Raw genomic sequence first — 26,351 nt, 5'->3', positions numbered from 1 at the left:
AAACCTGTTAAAGGGATTTTACAGCGATTTTATATACTGTATTATACAGTCTGTATATAAATATAAATATATATATATTTGCATTAATAATTATTAGTAAATTTACACAAATTATAGACTTAAAGTAAACACTAAAATTTTAGATATCAATATATATATATATATATATATAATATAATTTGTGTAAATTTACTAAAAACTTTTGATGCAAATATTTTTTTTTAATATATGTCTAATCATCAATATAAAAAAATGTTTGTTAGTTAATTAGTTAGTTACTAAAATATAGTAATTAATATTATTTAATAATTAAAAAATTCCAGAAAAATAGAAAAATAATTATAATTAACAATCAATAAGTGTATAACAATATAATTGCTATATTTTAAGTCAAATATCTAATAAATTATTGAAAGAATTTTTTCTAATAAACATAAATATGATAATTAATTAATTTTAATTAAAATAAAATAAAATTAATAAAATTCAGTAAAAATCTAAAAAAATTCAAGTCAAATATAATTAATATATTCAATAAATAAAAATCATAAATTAAAATTATCATTTTATTGGTATTTGTAATAATCCTAAACAAGTGTTTGTAATGACAATTGTATATATAATAATAAATATTTTTTAATAAAAATACTTATTTTACTCAATAATCTCATTTAAAAAAAACATAGAGACAAACTATTATAACAAAAATGTTATTATTATTATTAATTATTATAATTTTAATAATTTTTTACTGGTAAGACTATAACATAATATTTTGAGAAAAATATTATTTATATTTTGTTTTATTTGTAATCTTTTTAAAATATATATTAAATTTATAACTATATATTAAAAATAAAAAATAATAATAATTTAAGTGATAATATAATTAATGATTTTAAATAAAAACAAAATTTTTTAGTTATCTAAACCGTAATTATAACTATTGGTCGGACAGAGGCCTAAACGGACCGAAACCCTGGATATGGTTTGGAAATACATTCGAGGAGTTGTTTCGGTCGAATTCGGTCATCGATAGAGAGAGGCGTCAAAAATATGGACCAACTTATGGGTAATTATATGAAAAAAACAAAACAAAAACTATAAATAAGTTTATTAATTAAAAATTTTTCAATTTTTTATTATTATTATTATTATTATTATACAAATCCAGTGTATTTGAATCAAATAAGCCAATTATGGTGACATCGGATCCGCAGTTAATCAGAAATATTTTGATCAAAGATTTCCATAAGTTTGGCCAAAGACCGACAGTGGTTACGCCATACGATCATCCAATCTATAGGTATGTTATCGACAACACTGACGACAAACTATGGCAACGTATACGGCTGGTCATGAAAACAGTGTTTACCGATCGCACTGTTGAATCGTTGGCCAAAAAAATTGACAACAATTTAGTTGATTTAACCAATGAATTGGACAATCAATTGGTAGGTCAGTCGGCGGCGGCAGCGGTGGTCGACATTAGACAACTGTTTATCAATCAGACAATAGATATGTTAGGTTTAGTCATGTTTTCGTGGAAACAAAACACATTCAATGATCCGAATAATAGATTCAATCAGATTATGAAACGTTTATTTTTCCCGAAAAAATCACGTATATTAGCCCAACTAGTATTACCGAAATTTATACTCCAAGCCCTTAATATGACATCGACTATATCTACCGAAGCTCTCGACGATTTTACCGATCTAATAGTTGGCGAGTTAGCTAAACGCCGTAATAATAATAATAATAATAATAAAAAACCTAATTTTTTAAGTACCCATATCTGCGATGACTTTTTTCAATCGCTACTCAATCGGTGTCCGGAATTTATCGGCAATAAAACACAATCGGGTAAGACATCCAAAAAATGATTGATTGTTAAAATTAAGAAAAAAATTAAAATGAGTTTTTAAAATAATTATTACTGTATTATATACTGTAATCAAATAGCATCAATGGATCAGCAAATGATGATAAACAAAGATATAGTTGTGGCCAATATATTTACGCTAGTTTTCGGTGCATTTGACGGCCACTATCTATCCATGATATTCATTATGTACGAGTTGGCCATAAATCCCGATTGTCAACAACGAGTCTACGACGAACTGATTGCCAACTGTTTCGGTGGTGATGACAGCAACCAGACAAACGGCCAGTTGTTGTTTGATTGGGAACAAGTGGTCAAACTTGACTATTTGAATGCCTGTATATCGGAAGCACTGAGACTACACGCGGCTGTCAATAGAGACGGACGTATAGCCAAACAAGACTATACGGAGGAGACAACCGGTTAGTTAGTATCATATACTGGTATATATATGAATATTATTAAATATAATAATTATTTTTTCTTATTTTTTATATAATGTATATAATAATTATAAACTGAGTAATATTTTTTTAATAATAAATAGTTTTTATTAATAGAGTATTACATTATTTTTTATATAAATTTTATATCAATATTTATATGATATAAAATATATATATAATATAAATATAATGTAATTATAATATTTATTTTTTTATAAACGAGACAACCGGTTTGACTTATCTATTATTATTATTTTTTGTCAATATATATATCATATATACTATGTATATATATATATATAATTAGGTGTTACCATCAAAAAAGATCAGCTAATCCTGATATCGCGTTCAGCCGTACAGATGTGTCCCGATTACTATCCAATGCCCGACCAGTTCAGACCCGATCGGTTCGTCAAACAAAACAAACACCTATTGGTTGACTCGGCATATATGCCGTTTGGTTTAGGTAGACGTATGTGTCCCGGCTATAAATTTGGACTGATGGCCATCAAATTGACCATGGCACATTTGCTGGTTAGGTATAAGTTTGTACCGATTGATGGCCAAACCGTATTTAAAACCAATCCGATTGTCGATCACTATACCTATTGTCCCGAAAAATTGTATTTGAAAATTGAAAAACGATTAGTAGTTAATTAAATAACTTTATTTTAAAAAAACACATTTATTTTTTCAATTTAATATATTTAAATTTTTTGAATATATAATGTAAAATTTTTTAAAAATAATACCAATTATTAATTTTTTTGACGATATCTATAATTTTATTTATCATTTAATAAGTAGTATATTTAAAGGTATTTTAATTATCATGATTTTTAAAAATTATAATAATTAAATATTTTAACTTAATAAACATTTTAATTGTGTAATTAATTTTATTAAACTTTATACTAGTAATGTATATCTATTATAAATTTTTATTTTTATACTATTGATTTGCTTATTAAAGATTAATTATAAATATTTAAAAAGTTGTTTTAAAGTATATATACTTTAATAAAAACTATTGATGTAAATATTTAAAAAATATAGTCATATATATGTATATTGTATATTATATTATTTAATAATTAAAAAATTCTATCTAGAAAAATAACTATAATTAACAATCAATAAGTGTATAAACAATATACACAACAAATATCTAATAAATTATTTAAAGAATTTTTCTATAAATATGATAATAAATTATTTTTAATAGAAAAAATTCAAATCAATTAAATTCAGTCAAATTCAAGTCAAATATCTAATAAATTATTTTTAATAAAAAAAATTCAAATCAATTAAATTCAGTAAATTCAGTAAATTCAAGTCAAATATCTAATAAATTATTTAATAAATAAATTCAATAAAAAAATTACATAAATTAATAATAAAATTATTTTATTAGTATTTGTAATAATCCTAAATAAGTGTTTGTAATGACAATTGTATAATATATAAGAATAATAAATATTTGTATTTTTTTTTAAATAAAAATACTATTTTAATCAATAATATCATTTAAAAAAACATAGAGACAAACTATTATAACAAAAATGTTATTATTAATAATTAGTATTATATTAATAATTTTTTACTGGTAAGACTATAACATAATATTTTTTAAAATTTAATATTTTAATTTTATTTTATTTTAAATCTTTTGAAAATATATATCAAATTTTATCACTATATATTAAAAATAAAAAAATAATAATTTAAGTGATAATATAATTAATTATATTAAATAAAAACAAAATTTTTTAGTTATCTAAACCGTAATTATAACTATTGGTCGGACAGAGGCCTAAACGGACCGAAACCCTGGATATGGTTTGGAAATACATTCGAGGAGTTGTTTCGTCCGATTCCAGTCATCGATAGAGAAAGACGTCAGAAATATGGACCGACCTATGGGTACGAAAAATATATACTTTAAGTCTATATATAAATTATTGTCTGTATTAGAAAATTAATTTAATTTTTTAATTTTTTAATTTAATTGTAATTAATTTATTATTATTTTTTGAAAAAAAAATCTTTAAAATTATATATATATATATAAAACAAATCAATAGTGTATTTGATGGAAATGAGCCAATTATGGTTACATCGGATCCAAAGTTAATTAAAAATATTTTGATCAAAGATTTCCAAACATTTGGCAAATCAATTACACCATTATTTTCGCCGACAGTTCATCCGGTTTTCAGTCATACCATTGACAATGCAAGCGGCGATAGTTGGCTACGGATGCGGGCCGTCATTAGGACACTGTTTACCGATCGGAAACTTAGATCGCATGTTAAGAAAATTTCCGGCAATTTAGCTGAACTGACAAAATCGTTGGACAAAATGGTTGGTCCGGAGTTATCGAGTATTGTCGATATGAAACAAGTTTTCATTAATCAATCAATTGATTTATCGGGAAATGTATTGTTTTCATTGATGAAACAAAATGATACTGTTTATAATAATAATAATAATCACAATAATTTTACTAAATTTACCAAGCTAGTTAAACGTTTATTTTTTCCATCAAAATGGCGTATATTGGCCAGTCGTGTACTACCGAATTTTATACTACAAGTGCTCGATATTAACGACCTTATATCTAGCAAAGAGCTCGACCTGTTTGCTGACCTAACCGTTCAGGAGTTTAGTAATCGACAAATGATTTTATCTACCGATACCTACGTTAGGGATGACAACGACAATGATAACGATGACGACGACTATTTTCAATCGATGCTCAATCGTTGCCCGGATTTTATTATCGGCAAAAAAACTGGTAATTAAACAAAACAAAAATTTTGGAAATTATATCTATATATACAGTATATATTGTTATTAGAGGCCCGGGAAACTTTGCCCAGGGAGGAAAGTTTCCTAATAAAAATCCCTCTAATTTTCCAGGAAAATAGGAAATAGATTTCCTGTAAATTTCAAAGTGAGCAAGAAACATAGGTAACTTTTGAAAATTAATAATCAAGGTAGGGAATTTTCCCTGAACCCTAAATATATGATAGCATAAGGCAAATAGTTCCCTGGGAATTCCCAGGGAGCAGGGAACATAGGTAACATTTGAAAATTAATAATCAAGGTAGGGAATTTTACCTGAACCATAAAAATATGTGATAGCATGTCAATAGATTGCCTGCTAATTCCCAGGTAGCAGTTAACATAAGGAACTTTTGGAAAATAAAAAAAACTAGTATGGGAATTTTCCCTGAACCCTAATTGTTATATATATATATATATATTATATATCTAATATATACATTTGATTTACATTTATAATAATTTTAATTGTAATAATAAATATTAATTCATTATTTTACAGATCAATCAAAATTAGATCAATTAATACTAACCAAACAGGAAGTGATCGCCAATTCGTTTACATTATTACAGGCGAGCTTTGAGACACACTATCTATTTATGACAGCCGTTATCTATGAGTTGGCCGTAAACATGGATTGTCAGCAACGAGTCTACGATGAAATTATGACCTGTTTTCGGGACAATACCGATAACACCGACAACACCGACAACACTACGACAACAATTGCTGATCAGTTGTTTGATTGGCAATCATTGGCCAGACTTGACTATTTGGATGCCTGTATAGCGGAAACATTTAGATTGCATATGAATTTCGATAGAGACGGACGGGTAGCCAATCAGGACTATACAGATGAGACAACCGGTTAGTTATAGTTATTTAACTGAAAGATTTAATTATTAATATTCAGGATTTTTTAAAAAAAAATTATTTACTAATAATTTAAAGTTTGGGCAATTTTTTTTAAAGGAAGGGAAGTTTCCTAATAATAAAATTCCTGGAATAATAATAATAAAAATATGTTCCCTCCCTATAGCTTTAGGGATGGAAAATATATATTTGAATATATTTCTACAATAAATACAATATATATATATATATACACACACACTAAAAAACTTAATTTGTTAAAAAAATAATTATAAATTTAATTTCAATGAATTTAGTGATACTATCTAAAAATAATAACACTTGCATTTTTACAAATAGTTTATAATACAAGATTTTAAATAACAAATAATTATAAATATATATAATAAGTTATTTATGGTTATATATATAGGAATATATAACACATAATAGATTCTCTGGGAATTTCCAGGAATTATTAGAAAATTAGGAAACTTTTTAAATAATAATAATAATACTATGGATGTAATTTGCCCGAACCCTACACTAACATAAACAATAATAATTATTTTAATTTTGTTTGATTTGACTTTATATATGTATTATATTAATTTTTTTTACTTAAATACCGTAACCATAACCCGTAACCATTTTTTTAGGTGTGACCATCGAAAAAGATCGGTCGATACTGTTTTCACGTTCAGCATTGCACACGTCTACCGACTACTACAGCCAACCCGACCAGTTCATACCCGACCGGTTTCTCAAATCAAATCGACACCAATTGGTCGACTCGGCAGCGTATCTGGCCTTTGGTTTCGGCCGACGTATGTGTCCGGCCTATAAGTTTGCATTGATTGCCATGAAATTGACCCTGGCCCAATTGCTGGTCGGCTACAAGTTTTTACCGCCAATTGATGGCCAGACTACTGTTGAATTCAAATCCGATCCGATTTTTCAACACTATGTCTATTCACCCAATGATTTATATTTGAAAATTGAAAAACGATTATAAATTGTTTGTTTGATTTTTATTTATTTCTTTAATATTTTTTTGTTATTATAGTTTTTATTGTTATAATAATAGATAATAATAAATGATTTTTTATTTTATTTAATACTAGTTTATTATATCTACAGTATATACAGTATCAATAATATATATATATTTAGGATATATTGGATAACTAATGTATTGTTTGATTTATAATTTAGCAATAAATAAATAGTTTGTTTTAAAAATAATATTTATTGTTGATAACCATTAGCATATATATGATTTAGATTATAATTAAATTAGTAATCAATTTTGTTTAATTTAAAAAAATTAATTAAATAAACATTTTAGTTTTATAGCCCTATAATACTAAGCAGTTTTATTAAATAAAATACTCAACAACAATAAAAAATTATTTTTTATTATTATTAATCAATAGTTATAAAATATATTAAGATATTATATATATATAATATATATTACAGTATTATTATTATTAGAAAATTGATTAGAGAATAAAAAAATATATTAAATAAATAACAATTTTACTTATTTTTTGCAATATTTTGCCCACAAATCGTATGAAATAATTACTGCAATCTATATATGATTTTATTTTATTTTAAAAAAAATAAATAATATAAATATATTAATTAAAAATATTTATTTTAATAGTTATATAATATAAAGTTAATGAAATCAAATCAATTAAAATAAATTAATTTTATTATGACTTACCATAAATAACTGTAAGCCAGCAATCGGTACGGTTGCCCATCGGTAGCCAATTTGGTCGGCCATATAACCGCCAATTGACGATCCGATTCCTAGTCTATTGATAAGTATTAGTATTTTTTATATTATTTATATATATATATATATAAAGTTATATACTATAAATAAATAAATATATAAATAAATATATACCCCAATGCCATTGCTGATGAAAATATACCGGAAATTACTGCATGTGTGGAAATATTATCGGGAAAACCAGATTTACTGATAATTAAATTAATTTAAATAAAAAATATATAATACTATAGTTAAAAATAAAAATCTTAAAATTAAGTATAATTATAAATAATTATAAAATAGCAATTGTTTATTAAGTAGTAGTAGTAGTAGTAATGTGTGTGTAATTTATAATACACTTAAAAAAATGTAATATTTACAATGTTTCACGAAATAGCTGTACAAAACTACTAATAAACTGTGCACCCGCTCCTATACCAATAAATACCTGGGCAACAATTGGTGGCCATAGTTGACTAATATTATAAAAGTTAATAATAATAATAATAATAATAAATTTAGTTAGATTAAAAATCATATACTAGTACAAATTATACAATTATATATATATATTAATATTAATATTTTTAATTACCAGTCTATAGGTATGAATGGCATGGGACCTATAATTATAAGGCCTATCACTGATGATATACAACCGATTAGTGATATTGGATGACAATTATCCACCAGTTTGTCGACAAAATAGGTAAATATATAACTGGATAACGAAAAAAATAAGCCAAATATCAGAAATATGCCACCGATTGATGTCGACGATAGCTTTTGTATCTTTTTTTTAAAAAAAAATAAATAAATAAAATGTTTGTTTATATGTACTAATGATAATAATAATTAATCTAATAATTAATTTTTTTTAAAAAACAAAAAAAAATTTACATGTATTTAAAAAATAACACATAATTGATAAAAAAAATTAAAATTTTTAATTATTAAATACCGAATCTAAATACAGTCGAAGTGTTGTATCATTGAAACCGGTAATCACGTGAACGGTTATACAATTGATAATATTTACGGTTATATTAAAATTGATTAAAACATTGAAAACACTTGACTTTTCCGTTAAAACTGTTGTCAATTGATTGTCTGATTTTTGTTTGTTTGTTTGTTTTGCAAAAAAAAATATTTTTTTATAAAAATTTTTATAAAACTTCAAAACAAACAAACAATTTACTTATTTTTGCCAACACTATAACCATTAATATTGAGCCAATTACTAGTAGTGAACCGATTAGAAAAAATGGCAAACTAAATGATAGATTAGATTTTTCACCAAGCTAAATTATTATTTTACAAATAATACAAAAACAAATACAAAACATTAAATTTAAAAACAATATTATTATTATACAGATTAAGCATATTTTTTTAGGGAAAAAATCTAATTAAAAAATCTAATTTTTTAGTAATTTAATAATGCAATTAATTTTATTTAATTATTATTATTATTACTTGACTTAATAAACCACCGATTGCCGGACCAATTACTAAACCAATACCCAAACACGTCTCTATAGTTGACTATAATTAAAAATAATAATTATTAATTTCAATAATTAAATTTAATTAAATTTACCGCTAATTTAGAAAACTTTTCGGGAAATTGTTGACTAATTATAGTCCATATGCTTGTAGTAAGTGCTGCATCAGCTATGGCTGCAATTATAATCAATATGATTGCCGTCACCAGAAACGGTATGCCCGGTGCTAACCATTTGAGAAAACTGATTGTTGGTATACACATACACACACACACACACAATAAAATAGTTAATAGAAAAAATAATATTAATTAAAAAAAACAAACAAATTTATTTGTATTATTATTATACCCAATGCTAATGCAAGTTATACCGAAAAACAATGTACCAAATATTAGCAATAATTTTGGTTTAAATGGTGGTATCTATTTTGTTGTTGTTTAAAATAAATATATAGATATATATATATATCAATGTTAAGTAATATTTTGGGGGTTTATTAAGGGGGGTGGGGTGGGTATAGGGTATTTATAATAGTGGGAATTTATAATATATAAAATAATTAATTTGTTAAATTAACTTTAAATTTTTTTACTAACTTTTATTTTACATCAATTTTGTAAAATATTTTTTAAAAATTTGTTTGCATTAAATAAAAATTCATTATTATTTTTTTTAAATAATGCTCAATCTAAATATAATAATATTATTTTTTTAATGATCTTAATAAGATATAATTTTTAAAAAATTATCTATATGTTTAAATAAAAATCTTATTAATTTATTAGTAGAATTTTCGAAATTAATCTTAAATTTTTTTTTTATATATAAATTATAATCATTAGTGAGTTATTAGATTAAAATTAAGTTTTTAAAAAAATTAAAATTTCTTTAATATAAAATTTTTATATAAATTAAATTATCAAAAAAAGTAAATAAAAGTTGACACCCCCGCCCAGTACCCCTTAGCAACTCTGATTAAAACATATCAATATCAAAAAAAATAAATTATTTTATATAATTATATATATATATATACATACAAATAATGCCAATTAAAAGTTTAAATTTGAGTAATATCGTGTACAGTTAACTTTACGCTAAGCAAGGTAACATAGTATACACTTACCTTAGTTTAGGTAAGTTATATAAAGTACCTTGCTAAAGCATTACATAATATTTAAACTCAAATTTTAACTTTTAAGTGGCATAAACTGTATATATATATATATATATATATATCTACCAATTTGCCAATTATTGGCGATACAATAAATATGGTCAATTGATTAATGGCCATTATTATACCGATCCATGTTTGACTAATATTTTTATGTTTAGCCTACAAATACCAACAAAAAAAATGATTAATATTTTTTAACTAATTTATATATATATATATATTTAACTAAAAATCAATATTATATTTGAATACCTCAATGGAAAAAAACGGTGCAATCATTGAAACAATTATACCAACAAACAGATTAACAAAACATAATAATATAATTAATTGAAAATCTTTGCTTTTAATTTTATTAGTTATAAAATTATTTAAACAATTTTTAGTATTATTAGTATTATTATTATCTGTATTTACAAAATTATTATTAACTATTAAATTACTACATCTATTATTATTATTATTATTAGTAGTAGTAGTAGTAGTAGTAGTAGTAGTAGTAGTACTAGTAGTTTGATTAACAACATAACAATTATTATTATTTGATTTTAATCTATCAAATAAATTCATCTAAACTAATGATTTTTAATAATATTTATTTTTTTTAAATTAAAATTGTTTAATACTATAATAATTAAAAAAAAGTACTTCATATATTTTAGACAAAAATTTGTATATATATTGAATATACTGTATATATATATATATTTATACTTTAGTTTTTAACTAAAAAAAAGTTATTAAACAAAATTTATTATTATTTTTAATTATGGAAAACTTTTTTTTATAGATAAATAATTTGTCAGTTAATTACTAAAAAAAATCTGTAAAATCATATATATATACTGTCTATTAATTAATAATTAAAAAATTACGTACAGAAAAATAAGTATAATTAACAATCAATAAGTGTATAACAATATAATTGTTAAATATTAAGTCAAATATCTAATAAATTATTGAAAGAATTTTTATCTATAAAACATAAATAATATAATAAATAATTTAAAATAAAAAAATCAATTAAATTCAGCGAAAAAATTCCGAAATTAATTTAATAATTTATTTTTATATACAATATATATAATAATCCTAAAAAGTGTTTTTAATAACAATTGTATATAAGAATACTAAATATTTATATATTTTTTAAATCTAATATTTTAATTATTAAAAAAACATAAAGAAAAAACTATTTGTTTCAAAATGTTATTTTTATTGATTGTAATGATTATAATATTAGTAATTATTTACTGGTAAAAATATAACATAATATTAAATTAAAAATTTATTTTTGTATATATTATATCAAAATTAATAATTATATAAATAAATAAAATAAAGTATAATTAAAATGTACTAAAACTAATAATATTTATTTAAAAAAAACATAATTTTTTAGTTATTTAAACCGTAATTTTAACTATTGGTCGGACAGAGGCCTAAACGGACCGAAACCCTGGATATGGTTTGGAAATACATTTGAGGAGTTGTTTCGTCCGATTTCTGTCATCGATAGAGAAAGACGTCAAAAATATGGACCAACTTATGGGTGATTCATAAATAGATATATAAAAATAATTAGTATTTTTTTTAAATATTTAATTTATAATAAAAGTGTTTTTGAATCAAATGAGCCAATTATGATGACATCGGATCCACAGTTATCAATCAAATGATCATTAAATGATCAAAGATTTCAATATATTTCGCAATTCAAGGCCAGCATTACTAACACCAAGCGATCATCCAATCTATAGGTATGTCGTCGACAATACCGGCGATGAGTGTTGGCTACGGATGCGAGCCGTCATTAGGACATTGTTTTCGGATCAGAAACTCAGATCATTGGCCGAAAAAATTGACAACAATTTAGTTGACTTAACCAATGAGTTGGACAATGAATTGGTTGGTCAGTCGTCATCGTCGTCAGCACTAGTAGTCGACATTAGGCAGTTGTTTGTCAATCAGTCTATAGATTTGATGGGAAGTGTTATGTTTTCGTGGAAACAACAAAATAATATATTCAACGATAACGATCCTAATACTAATAAACTAACACAACTTATTAAACGTTTATTTTTTCCCTCTAAATCAAGTATATTAGCCCAACTAGTGCTACCAAAATTCATGCTACAGGTGCTCAACATGTCTAACATTATATCTACCGAAGCGCTCGACCAGTTCGCTGAACTAACTAAACAGGAGTTAACTAAACGCCAGAAGACTACCGATACTTATGAAGACTTTTTACAATCGCTGCTCAATAGGTGTCCGGAATTTATGGGTAAAACTAATGAAATATCGGGTCAGACATCCAAATGATTGTTAATTATTTTTGAATGGATTATCTGTTTTATAACTTTTACATGTATTATATATACTAATAATTTTTGATAGAAATGTCATCAATAGATCAAATGATGACCGAAGAGGAAGTGGTGGCCAATATGTTCTCACTATTTCAGGGAGCGTTTGACGGACACTCACTATCCATGACATTCATTATCTATGAGTTGGCCGTAAATCCTGATTGTCAGCAACGAGTCTACGATGAAATTGTTACCTGTTTTCAGGATAACAACAGCTCTACCAACCAAACAATTGGCCATCAGTTTGATTGGGAAACACTTAGCAAACTTGACTATTTGAATGCCTGTATATCGGAAGCGCTGAGACTACACGCGGCTGTCAATAGAGACGGACGGATAGCCAAACAAGACTATACAGATGAGACAACCGGTTTGAGTTAACTATTATTATTTAAATTTATATATAGTTATAGTTTTTTTTTACTAATAATTACAACTTTTTTTTTATTTAGGTGTTACCATCAAAAAGGATCAGGTAATCCAGTTTTCACGTTCAGCAGTACAGCGCTGTCCCGATTACTACCGAATGCCCGACCAGTTCATACCCGACCGGTTTCTCAAACACAATAAACACCTATTGGTTGATTCAGCGTATCTGCCGTTTGGTTTGGGCCGTCGTATGTGTCCCGGCTATAAGTTTGCCCTAATGGCCATCAAATTGACCATGGCACATTTGCTGATTAGATACAAATTTGTAGCAATCGATGGCCAAACTGTACTGAAAACCGATCCGATTGTCGAACACTATACCTATTGTCCGGAAAAGTTGTATTTGAAAATTGAAAAACGATTAATATTTAATTAAATAATTTTTTAAACAGTTTAATTTTTTAGTAATATATGCAATATATAAATAGTTAATTGATATTTAGTTAATAACTGTTTACTATATTTTGATCTACTAATAGCATATATATATACATAAACTAATTATATATCTTTAATTATATGTAAGTTAAAATAATAAATACTGATTTATATTTTACATGTTGTTAAATATATTAATATTTTAAATTATATTTAAAACTATGCAAAGTTAAGTACTAAATTTGAAGTTTAATGTTTAGGTATTATAATTAAATGTAATTATATTTAGTTTGTAGTGAATATATATACTGTATATATATATATATATATGTGTGTGTGTGTGTGTATTTTAGTCCCAAAAATATTTAATTAAAAAATTATTCAACAAATGTTTTTATTTAATATATCAAAAACTAAACATAATATAATAATAACTAAATTAATTATTTAAAATTAAACTAAATAAAAATAGTTAATTAAAAATTTTAAAAATAAAATTGTTATACATTATAATATATTAATATATAAATTATTTATTCATTTATAATTTTTCAAACTAACTATCATATTATTAATTTATTTTTTTATTAATAAAAAATAATAACATTTTATTAATTTGTAACTCGTTTTTCAATTTTTATCAATAATTTTTGCGGACAATAGACATAGTTTTCCATAATTGGATCAATTTTCAGTACAGTTTGGCCATCGATTGCTACAAACTTGTATCTAATAAGCAAATGTGCCATGGTCAATTTGATGGCCATTAGGGCAAACTTATAGCCGGGACACATACGACGGCCCAAACCAAACGGCAGATACGCTGAGTCAACCAATTGGTGTTTGTTATGTTTGACGAACCGGTCGGGTATGAACTGGTCGGGCATTCGGTAGTAATCGGGACACTGTTGTACTGCTGAATGTGATAACTGAATTTCCTGACCTTTTTTGATAGTCAAACCTTTATAGTTGTTCAACAACAAAAATAAATAAAATAAATTAAATTAAAATTATTAAAAAAAAGTTATACTAATATTAATATTACTAAACAAACAAAAAAATAGGATTAATATAAACATATAATTGTAAAACCAGTTGTTTGTATATAAAATAATTTAATACTCTATTTATATCATAAATACTATTAATTATTATTACTTTATAATTATTATATACAGTGTATAAAAAATACGATAAATAATTATATATATATATAATGATTGACACTAACCGGTTGTCTCATCTGTATAGTCCTGATTGGCTAACCGTCCGTCTCTATTGATAGCCGAGTGTAGTCTCAATGATTCCGATAGACAGGCATTCAAATAGTCAAGTTTGCCGACTGTTTCCCAATCAAACTGACCGTTCAGACGACTGTCCACAAAACAGTTACTATTAATTAACTCGTCGTATAATTTTTGCTGACAATCAGTATTGATGGCCAACTCATAGATCAGAAATGTCATCGAAGTGTAGTGACCGACAAATCCTCCATCAAATAGTGCGAACATATTGGCCATCACTTCCTCTTTGGTCATCCATTGCTGATCTAATTAATTAATTATAATATTATTGATAATTATTTTTTCCGATGTTTTACCTAATGTTTTACCATTTGTTTTATCGATGAATTCTGGGCACCGATCGAGTAGTGTCTGAAAAAAATCGTCATAAGCTATGGTTTCGGTAGGTTTTAGTCGTTTAGTAAACTCTTCGGCTACTAGTTCAGCAAACTGGTCGAGTCCAGCGATTTCAATAATATTGGTAATGTTGAGCACCTGTAGACAAAATTCAGGTAAAACTTGATGGGCTAGTATACGCCATTTTGATGGAAATAATAGACATTTAATTAGCTTGGTAAATTTATTATTAGGATCATCACCATTGATGGTATTTTGTTGTTGGTGTTTCCATGAAAACATGACTGACCCCAACAGGTCTATCGATTGATTGACAAACAATTGTTTAATGTCGACGACTACAGTCGACTGTCCTAATAATAATAGTCTATCCAATGTTTGGGTTAAATCAATTATATTTTTTTGTATTTTTTTGTCGACAACTATCCTGAGATAACTGTCCGTAAATAATAGCCTAATAACTGATCGCATACGTAGCCAACTGTGGTAATCGACTTTATTGATGGTATACCTATAGATTTGGTGATTATTGGGTGTTATCGACGATTGACTGGAAATTGGAAATTGTTTCATATGTTTGACTAAAATATTTTTAATTAACTGGGGATCCGATGTTACCATAATTGGCTCATTTGATTCAAACACACTGTTATTTTTTATTTATAAAAAAAATAAATAAATAAAAACTAATTAATATAGAATTGGTTTTTAAAATTATTTAAAATTTTAATTATTTATTTTTATTATTGTTATATTCACCCATAAGTTGGTCCATATTTTTGACGCCTCTCTCTATCGATGACCGAAATCGGACGAAACAACTCCTCAAATGTATTTCCAAACCATATCCAGGGTTTCGGTCCGTTTAGGCCTCTGTCCGACCAATAGTTATGATTGCGTTTTAAATGACTGATAAATATTTTTTCAAAAATAAATAAAAAATATATAATTATACAGTTTTTATACCTAATTAAAAGTTTATAATCTATAATATAATAATAGTATTATTATTTAAAAATAATGTGTTATATTTTTTACCAGTATAGTAATAGTATAATAATAAAAATAATAAAAATTAACATTATTATTATTATTATTATTATTAGTTAATTATATAGAGTTTATTAATTGAAATAGTGTGTAAAAAATATCAACTTTTATTGTACTTATATACGAAATATAAAAAATAATTAATATTATTATTATTTCAAGTTTAGTATGTTTTAACATTAATTTACTTCTAAGTGATTGTATATTTAAATAAAAATATTGTTTTTTAGTATTCAAAATAATAGATTAATATATTTAATATCTTTATTATTAATCATAAAAACTAAAAACATATAGAATTCTATTCTTTTTTAATTATTATTATTATTATTATATTTATTATAATACCTATATATTGTTAGTTATATAATGATTTGCATTTTTTTTTATTTTTAAAACATTTTCAAACAAACTTTGAAAAAGTTTTGTTTACTGAAATCTAAACGAGCGTTATTTTTTTGAGTGTGTCTGTAGCATTGTTTTTATGCCAATATTGAAATTCTGATTTCAGATTCAACTATAACATATGAAAAAATAAGATATAGAGGATTAGCATTAAAATTTTGATATCTATTCAGAAACATAGAGAAAATGGCGGCCAAAATAATAATAAAAAAATTTTAGTTAAAAATTTTAAAGTAAGATTTCAATAAAAAATCATTTCATGATGAAAATGGTGAATAAATTTTTTTTTTTAAAATGATTTTTAGTTGTTAAACTTCTAAATGTAGTTAATTACAACATTACCGTAAAATCGTGTTTTTATTCCCATAAGGAATTTAAAAAAAATGAAAAAATAATTTTTCATACGGGAAAAAACTCGTATTTTTTACCACCCCTGGTAAATTAAACGAGTCTATAGGGAAAAGCAAAATTGGGGGAATAGGGAGCTGTAATGACAGGTATTACCGGTAACTAATATTCAATAAAAACTATTCATTTATATTTTATTTAAAAATAACTATCGGTTGAGTAAATAATCGGTAATCTGGTTGTTGACTATTGAGAACTGGTACCTGTGTTGTCGGGCAATACATTTGTGTAAAATATCGGTAATCTGATTGATGGCCATAGAGAACTGGTACCGGTGTTGTCGGGCAATACATTTGTGTCAAATATCGGTAATCTGATTGATGGCCATAGAGAACTGGTACCGGTGTTGTCGGGCAATACATTTGTGTCAAATATCGGTAATCTGATTGATGGCCATAGAGAACTGGTACCGGTGTTGTCGGGCAAGACATTTGTGTCAAATTATGGTTATTACGTTGAGCGCTGTTGATCACTGGTACCGGTGTTGTCTGATGACATTTGTGTCAGATATCGGTAATCTGATTGATGGCCATTGATTAGTGGTACCGGTGTTGACTGATCAAACATTGGATTCAAATATCGGTAATCTGTTTGTATGTCATTGATCACTGATATCGGTGTTGTATGACCAGACATTGGTGTCAAACATCGGTCATCAGGTTCAGCGCTATTGATCACTGGTACCGATTGTGGTTAATAGCCGCCGATTTGTGGCCATTAATTACAAACAATTATCGGTAATTATATCTTTGATAGTTAACGGTTTTTACGGGTATATAAATTAAAAACTTTTAAAAAATAAATGATATATTGATTTGTATTAAAAACACGTTTTTTAAAACATTTATAAAATAATTTACAGTTTTTTTATTACCGTTAGTTATATTAATATAAAAACATATACAGTTAAAATCATAAATCGATCAATAGATGGCATATTAATAGGATTGAAACTTTTTGAGACATCCAAATATAAGGGGTGGGAAATTTTAAAATGTATTAAAATCAGGGGGTGGGAAATTATTTTTAAAAGTTAAAAAACTATTTTTTCATATGGGGAAAAACTCGCATTATTTCCCATGACTCAGACATTTCCATATGGGAATAAAAACACAACTTAACGGTAGATTATAATAATCAATTATTTTATTATAAAATGATGGATAAATCTTTATGAAAATTCAATTTTGCATTAGTATTGCATCACCATAAATATATTGTCGTGTACATTGACAATTAATAGTTTAGCAATATGACTCATATTGACTATTGGCTATCAGAAATAAATATTTCGTTTATATGACAACTAAGTAATTTAAGCAATTAAAATTTGTTGTTTATTTATATATGCAATTATAATTTTTTTTTGGATAATACATTCTAGCATTCTCAACTGATTTTAATTATAAATTTATAATAATGAGCGAACAGAATATCTTTTTTCAGTGTCAAAGTTTGTTTCTGGCAATGCTTTCTAGCATTCTCAACTGGTTTAAATATGAATTGTATAATGAATAATTTTTTTTATTAGTGTGTGACGTATGTGTATGAACATTGTTTTTTTAACATTTAAGTTTAGTAAAATTACAAGTAGAGTTGGGGCAACTTTACAAAGGGGGGGAATTTCCCTAATAAAATCCATCCAATTTTTCCGAAAAATAATATATAATCCCTTTTTAGGTTTTTTTTTAAAAAAGGAAAATACATTTTATGTATTTTTATAATAAATATAATACAAAAACTTGCATACAATTTCATTGGAATATATTTTTTTTATTTATAATAAATTTAATTTCGATATGAATTTTTGTGAATCTTAAATATTATATATATATATATATCAAAATAACACCATGAATACAGTTTAATAATATTTAATAATAAAAATTATTGTCTAGAGTTTAATAGCTGTGTTAGCACAATAAAAAATAGATTCCATAGGAATTCCCAGGAAGCAGGAAAAATAGGGAACTTTTTTGAATATAAAACATGGGATGAAATTTGTTCGAACCCTATTTACAACAGAGAGAGAGAGAGAGAGAGAGAGAGAGAGAGAGAAATATAGTTTGAATTTGGTTTTCAAAGTGAAAAGACCTATAGACTGGTTTAAATAATAATAATAATAATAATAATAATAATCGTTAATAATGTTAATTTTGGTTATTATTATTATTATTATTATTTTTACGCTACTATTACTCTATCGGTAAACAAAAATATATATATAACAGAATATATATTATTAATTTTTTTTCTACTAAAATAGTTAAATATATAGAAATATTAAATAGTTTTTTTTGTTGTTGTTTTTACAAATTATATATAATTTTTTTTTAAATAGTCATTTAAGCCGTAATTTTAACTATTGGTCGGACAGAGGCCTAAACGGACCGAAACCCTGGATATGGTTTGGAAATACATTTGAGGAGTTGTTTCGTCCGATTTCTCTCATCGATAGAGAAAGGCGTCAAAAATATGGACTGACTTATGGGTAAAATTTTTTTTTTAAATATAATTAAATTTTAGTATTTAAATATTTATTTTAAGTTAAAAATAAATGAATTTATATTAATAGTGTGTTTGAATCAAATGAGCCAATTATGATGACATCGGATCCAAAGTTAATCAAAAATATTTTGATCAAAAATTTTCATATATTTTGCAATTCAAGTCTAACATTATTAACACCAGTCGATCATCCAATCTATCGGCACGTCATCGACAACAGTGGCGACCAGTGTTGGCAACGGATGATCAGTATTATTAGGACATTGTTTTCGGTGAAAAATCTTAAATCATTAGCTGATAACAAATTAGGTAAAAATTTATGTAATTTAATCAAATCTATGGATGAAATGGTTGGCCACAAGTCGGCTCCAGACACCGGTATTGTTGTCGATATTCGCCAATTGTTTGTCAATCAATCGATAGACCTGTTGGGGTCAGTCATGTTTTCGTGGAAACAACAACAACAACACAATACATACAATGATTATCCCAATAGTGATAAGTTGTCCAAAATTATCAATAGTCTAGTATTTCCATCTAAATGGCGTATACTATGTCTACTGGTATTACCGAAATTCATACTACAGGTGCTCGATATGTCTAATCTATTGCCTAATAAAACACTCGATATGTTTGCTGAGCTAATGATTGACGAGTTTGATAAACGTTTGATTTTATCGGCCAATAATAATACTAATAATATTTGCGATGACTTTTACCAACAGCTACTGAATAGATGTCCAGATTTTAACAAATCGCTAACAATTGTCAATAATAAGGTATCAGCTATTGATGATAATATTGATGATGAAGTTAATAATAAAAAATCAATTGATGGTAAGTGTAGCTGAAAGAGAAAGAGAGAAAAGAGAGAGAGAAAAGAGAGAGAGAAAAGAGAGAGAGAAAAAAGAGAGAAAAAAGAGAGAGAGAAAAGAGAGAGAGAAGAGAGAGAGAGAGAAGAGAGAGAGAGAAGAGAGAGAGAGAGAAAAGAGAGAGAAAAGAGAGAGAGAAAAGAGAGAGAGAAGAGAGAAAAGAGAGAGAAAAGAGAGAGAAAAGAGAAAGAAAAGAGAGAGAAAAGAGAGAGAAAAAAGAGAGAAAAGAGAGAGAAAAGAGAGAGAAAAAAGAGAGAGAAAAGAGAGAGAGAAAAGAGAGAGAGAAAAGAGAGAGAGAAAAAAGAGAGAGAGAGAGACTGAGAGAGACTGAGAGAGACTGAGAGAGACTGAGAGAGACTGAGAGAGACTGAGAGAGACTGAGAGAGACTGAGAGAGACTGAGAGAGACTGAGAGAGACTGAGAGAGACTGAGAGAGACAGAGAGAGACTGAGAGAGAAAAGAGAGAGAGAGAAAAGAGAGAGAGAAAAGAGAGAGAGAAAAGAGAGAGAGACTGAGAGAGACTGAGAGAGACTGAGAGAGACTGAGAGAGACTGAGAGAGACTGAGAGAGACTGAGAGAGACTGAGAGAGACTGAGAGAGAGAGAGAGCCAACAAAAATAAATAATATAATTTGTGCTAATTATCTAAAACAGTGTTTTTCTTAAATTAATTTAATAGAAATTTATTCACAAACTATGGATCAAATATTAAGTAAAGAGGAAGTGATGGGTAATATGTTGTCGCTATCGCAGGGCATATATGTCGGCCATTCGGTTACAATGACATACATTATCTATGAGTTAGCCATCAATACTGATTGCCAGCAAAAATGTTACGACGAGTTAATTGCTACTAACTGTTGGGACAGTCGTATAAACGGCCAGTTATTGTTTGATTGGGAAACAGTCGACAAACTTGACTATTTGAATGCCTGTATATCGGAAACATTGAGACTACACCCGGCTGTCAATAGAGACGGACGGGTAGCCAATCAGGACTATATTGAGGAGACAACCGGTTAGTATCATATATATTATATGAATATTATTAAATATAATAATTATTTTTCGTATTTTTTATATAATGTATATATAAATAATTATAAACTGAGTAATATTTTTTTTAATAATAAATAGTTTTTATTAATAGAGTATTACATTATTTTTTTATATAAATTTTATATCAATATTTATATGATATAAAATATATATATAATATAAATATAATGTAATTATAATATTTATTTATTTTTATAAACAAATATCTTTATAATTATTATTTATATTCATATTTTTAAAATTAAATTAATAAAATTATTTAACTACAGTATAACTTTAATTATTTTTTTTTATAAAATTTTTTATTTATAAATATAAAACAAAAGGTGTGACCATCAAAAAAGGTCAGGAGATTCAGTATTCACTGTCAGCACTACAACAGTGTCCCGATTACTACCGAATGCCCGACCAGTTCATACCCGACCGGTTCCTCAAACATAACAAACACCTATTGATTGATTCAGCGTATCTGCCGTTTGGTTTGGGCCGTCGTATGTGTCCCGGCTATAAGTTTGCCCTAATGGCCATCAAATTGACCATGGCACATTTGCTGATCAGATACAAGTTTGTAGCAATCGATGGCCAAACTGTACTGAAAACCGATCCGATTGTCGATAACTATATTCAATGTCCGGAAAAATTGTTTGTGAAAATTGAAAAACGTGTTTAAAAACTAATTTTGTATTTTTTAATTTTGTTTTGTTTGTATTTAAAATACTTAAAATAGTTTTAACTAAATTAACAAACAATTATTAAATAATTGCTTAAATTAACAATATAAACGAACTTGTTTATTAATTATTAATTAATAATATGATTGTTATTAAATTAAGTTTAAATTATTTAACAAGTTTTTTATTACTATAATTTAAATATAAAAAATTTAATTTTATTAATTATATTTATAGATTAATTAACGAGTATTTAATTCAATATTTTTATATAGTTTTTTTTAAAGTAAAATATAGGATAATTGATAGTAAATATTTTTTTAAACTAATAAATAAAAATTTCATACAAATAGCAATTAATTTTTAAAAAAATTTTCATCAAATATATTATAAAAATTTTTAATTTTTTTTAATTACTATTAATATTGTGATATTTTGTTTTAGTTGTTGTCATACTTATAGAGTTTAATAAAAATAAATATTTCTAACTAGTAAAATGATTATACTATTAATTATTTAAGTAAATATTTAATATTAATCATTATTATTTTTATAATAAAAAATAATGATTATACTATTAATTATTTAATTAAATATTTAATATTAATTATTATTATTTTTGTAATAAAAAATATCAATTTGATTGTTTTCATGTTTTTAACTAATCATTTAGAAATATATTAAACTATTCAAAAAACATTATTACGTTATATGATTATTAGACAAAATTTTTTACAATTAATAAATATAATTGCTTAAATTAACAATATAAAAAAACATGTTTAATAATTATTAATTAATAATATGATTGTTATTAAATTAAATTTAAATTATTTAACAAGTTTTTTATTACTATAATTTAACTATAAAAAATGTAATTTTATTAATTATATTTATAGATTAATTAACGAGTATTTAATTCAATATTTTTATATAGTTTTTTAAAAGTAAAATATAGGATAATTGATAGTAAATATTTTTTTTAAACTATTAAATTAAAATTTCATTTAAATAGCAATTAATTAAAAAAAATTCATCAAATATATTATAAAAATTTTATTTTTTTTAATTACTATTAATTGTAATTGTAAAAGTATTATAGTAATATTAGTAATAATACTAGTACATACTAGTATATACTAGTAGTAAATAGTATAATAATAATAATACTAATTAATAATATTTAATATTAATTATTATTATTTTTGTAATAAAAACTAATGATTATACTATTATTGTTTTCATGTTTCCAAACTAATCATTTAGAAATATATTAAACTATTTAAAAAAAACATTATTACGTTATATGATTATTAGACAAAATTTATTACAATTAATAGATATAATTTGCAAATATTTCAATTTAATATCTGAATATAATATTGATTAAAAATAATCACAAAATTTTTTTAATTTTATTATATATTTTCATTTTTTAAGTAATTGTTTAAAACTACTGTTTTTACAACAAAAAAATGTTTTCAAATATTTTCCTATTAATTGTTTTTAGTATTAAATTAATAGTTGTTTATTCAGAAACTATTGAACAACTAATACCTGGTTTAGTATTATTATTATTATAATGATATTATAATTATAATTAATTTTTTTGTTTTGTTTTTTAAAGGAAACTACAATAACTTTAAAAATTTAAGTAAGTTTGAATAATACATGAATATATAATTAAATTAAAAAATATATACATATAAATTAAATTTGTTTAAAATTGTTTTTTGCTAAAAAAATAGACAACTAAAATAAAAGTTTAATTTATAAATTTTATATTTATAAAAATATAGATTTTTATTTATTTAAATATATATATATATCAATATATCATATATTTATTGATTAATTATATATTTATTTATTAATTATATATTTATTTATTAATTATATATTTATTTATTAATTATATATTTATTTATTAATTATATATTTATTAATTATATATTTATTAATTATATATTTATTTATTAATTATATATTTTTTTCAATAACTATAGCTATAACACCATTACAATATATTGATGGATTTTTTTTTGATCAATTCAATTGTATTAGCGAACCGGGCAGTAGGCTAGACATTGCTAAGCTATTAATGGCTGTTAACTTTGGCCTCAATATGACCTGCAATGGTGTTGTTGTGGAAAACTATAGAAACTTAGATTATCTACTAGTGCTGGGCAATGGCGATATCGATACACTACTAGTTGATCATAAAAATGTTATCAGCGTTACTATTGATGGTATATATGTACAAACTTAAATCTAGTCCCACACCCCACTCAAAAAACAAATAAACACCCCCCCACATCCCACCCAAAAAAAAACAAACCTACTCCCACAACCCACCCAAAAAACAAACAAACCTACTCCCACACCCCACCCAAAAAAACAAACAAACCTACTCCCACACCCCATCCAAAAAAAACCCACCCTACCCAAAAAACAAATAAACACACCCCAACACCCCACACAAAAAACAAACCCACACCCACACTCCACCCAAAAAAACAAACCCACTCCCACACCCCACCCAAAAAAACAAACAAACCTACTCCCACACCCCACCCAAAAAAAACAAACAAACCTACTCCCACACCCCACCCAAAAAAACAAACAAACCTACTCCCACACCCCACCCAAAAAAACAAACAAACCTACTCCCACACCCCACCCAAAAAAACAAACAAACCTACTCCCACACCCCACCCAAAAAAAACAAACAAACCTACTCCCACACCCCACCCAAAAAAAACAAACAAACCTACTCCCACACCCCACCCAAAAAAACAAACAAACCTACTCCCACACCCCACCCAAAAAAACAAACAAACCTACTCCCACACCCCACCCAAAAAAAACAAACAAACCTACTCCCACACCCCACCCAAAAAAAACAAACAAACCTACTCCCACACCCCACCCAAAAAAACAAACAAACCTACTCCCACACCCCACCCAAAAAAAACAAACAAACCTACTCCCACACCCCACCCAAAAAAAACAAACAAACCTACTCCCACACCCCATCCAAAAAAAACCCACCCAAAAAACAAATAAACACACCCCAACACCCCACACAAAAAACAAACCCACACCCACACCCAACCCAAAAAACAAACATTAACAACACCTGCAATGATTACAAACATTTTTTTCAAAACTATATAATTTTTTTTGTATTGTTTTGTTTTTCAGGCGATCAATATCTACGTGAAGCTGGTATTGTCCGATCGGGTCTCTGTGCCGGTACCCGAATCCAGGGTTGGTCTATATTTTTGCCGCCATCGCCCGGCCAGTGTGTGGACAAACCGTTGACCAGTTTGAAGCCGCTGTTTGAGCGTTGGCAGCTGTCGGGCACTTGTCGGGCTAAGTGCAGTGGACAGTCGTTTTTTGCATTTAAAGATGGATTGAAACCATAAATTTTTTTTATTGTTGTTGTTATTGTTGACAATAACTAAACTTATTGTTAAGACATTTATTTAGTTAAATTAGAAAAAACTAAATTTAATAGTTTATAATAGTTTATAATAAATAGTTTATAAATAGTTTATAAATAGTTTATAAATAGTTTATAAATAGTTTATAAATAGTTTATAAATAGTTTATAAATAGTTTATAATAGTTTATAGAAAGTTTTAAATGTATGAATCATTTAAAAAAATTAAAATATTTTTTCAATCAACCAATCAGTCATTGAACTAAAATACTTATACTTATATAATATTTTTTAATAATTAAATTTTAGTAGTTTTTAATATTTTATTAATAAAAAAAATATTTTCAGATAAAAACCAGTTAAGAATGCTAGAAAGCATTTTCAGAAAAAAACTTGAATAGCGTTGAAAACCATACGTTTATATAATTATAGCGGCTATAGAGTAACATTTAAAAATTTAAAAAACGTCAAATATACATAAATTAAATATTGATATCAAATGACTAAGTATGACATAATATACTTAACATTAGTCATGCAGGATATCAAGTGACTCAGTATAACAAAATAAACAACTATAATCATACTTTTTAAAAATTGATAA

At 25.4% G+C, this 26,351-nt stretch overlaps 5 protein-coding genes across 5 annotated transcripts; 4 read left to right on the top strand and 1 right to left on the bottom strand.

Annotated features, from left to right (window-relative positions):
- The first annotated feature begins 1,199 nt into the window (after positions 1–1,199).
- On the top strand, positions 1,200–1,886 carry LOC128956110 (cytochrome P450 6d1-like). The gene has a single exon (XM_054301792.1). The coding sequence runs from the start codon at positions 1,200–1,202 to the stop codon at positions 1,884–1,886; it is 687 nt and encodes a 228-aa protein (XP_054157767.1).
- Positions 1,887–12,913: 11,027 nt separating this feature from the next.
- LOC128956109 (cytochrome P450 3A19-like) lies at positions 12,914–13,688 on the top strand. Its single transcript, XM_054301791.1, has 2 exons — positions 12,914–13,253; positions 13,336–13,688. The coding sequence occupies exons 1-2, from the start codon at positions 12,914–12,916 to the stop codon at positions 13,686–13,688; spliced, it is 693 nt and encodes a 230-aa protein (XP_054157766.1).
- Positions 13,689–13,919: 231 nt separating this feature from the next.
- LOC128956108 (cytochrome P450 3A19-like) lies at positions 13,920–15,612 on the bottom strand. Its single transcript, XM_054301790.1, has 4 exons — positions 15,291–15,612; positions 14,922–15,239; positions 14,414–14,651; positions 13,920–13,926 (listed from the first exon to the last, which is right to left on the bottom strand). Exons 1-4 carry the CDS (start codon positions 15,610–15,612, stop codon positions 13,920–13,922), a joined length of 885 nt encoding a protein of 294 aa, XP_054157765.1.
- Positions 15,613–19,370: 3,758 nt separating this feature from the next.
- LOC128956107 (cytochrome P450 3A6-like) lies at positions 19,371–22,301 on the top strand. The gene is made up of 5 exons (XM_054301789.1): positions 19,371–19,399; positions 19,535–19,684; positions 19,769–20,538; positions 21,252–21,590; positions 21,958–22,301. Exons 3-5 carry the CDS (start codon positions 19,794–19,796, stop codon positions 22,299–22,301), a joined length of 1,428 nt encoding a protein of 475 aa, XP_054157764.1. The 5' UTR covers positions 19,371–19,399; positions 19,535–19,684; positions 19,769–19,793.
- A 1,460-nt stretch (positions 22,302–23,761) lies between these two features.
- Positions 23,762–25,730, top strand: LOC128956106 (uncharacterized). Its single transcript, XM_054301788.1, has 4 exons — positions 23,762–23,862; positions 23,930–23,956; positions 24,309–24,551; positions 25,507–25,730. Exons 1-4 carry the CDS (start codon positions 23,778–23,780, stop codon positions 25,728–25,730), a joined length of 579 nt encoding a protein of 192 aa, XP_054157763.1. The 5' UTR covers positions 23,762–23,777.
- Positions 25,731–26,351: the final 621 nt, after the last annotated feature.

This window comes from Oppia nitens, unplaced genomic scaffold (assembly GCF_028296485.1).
Source record: "Oppia nitens isolate AA-2021 unplaced genomic scaffold, nextdenovo-longstitch-racon4-pilon3 scaffold2_pilon_pilon_pilon, whole genome shotgun sequence".
Taxonomy (NCBI): Eukaryota; Metazoa; Arthropoda; class Arachnida; order Sarcoptiformes; family Oppiidae; genus Oppia; species Oppia nitens.
The sequence above is the reverse complement of the archived record's forward strand: the minus strand, read 5'-3'. Positions and strand labels throughout refer to the sequence as shown.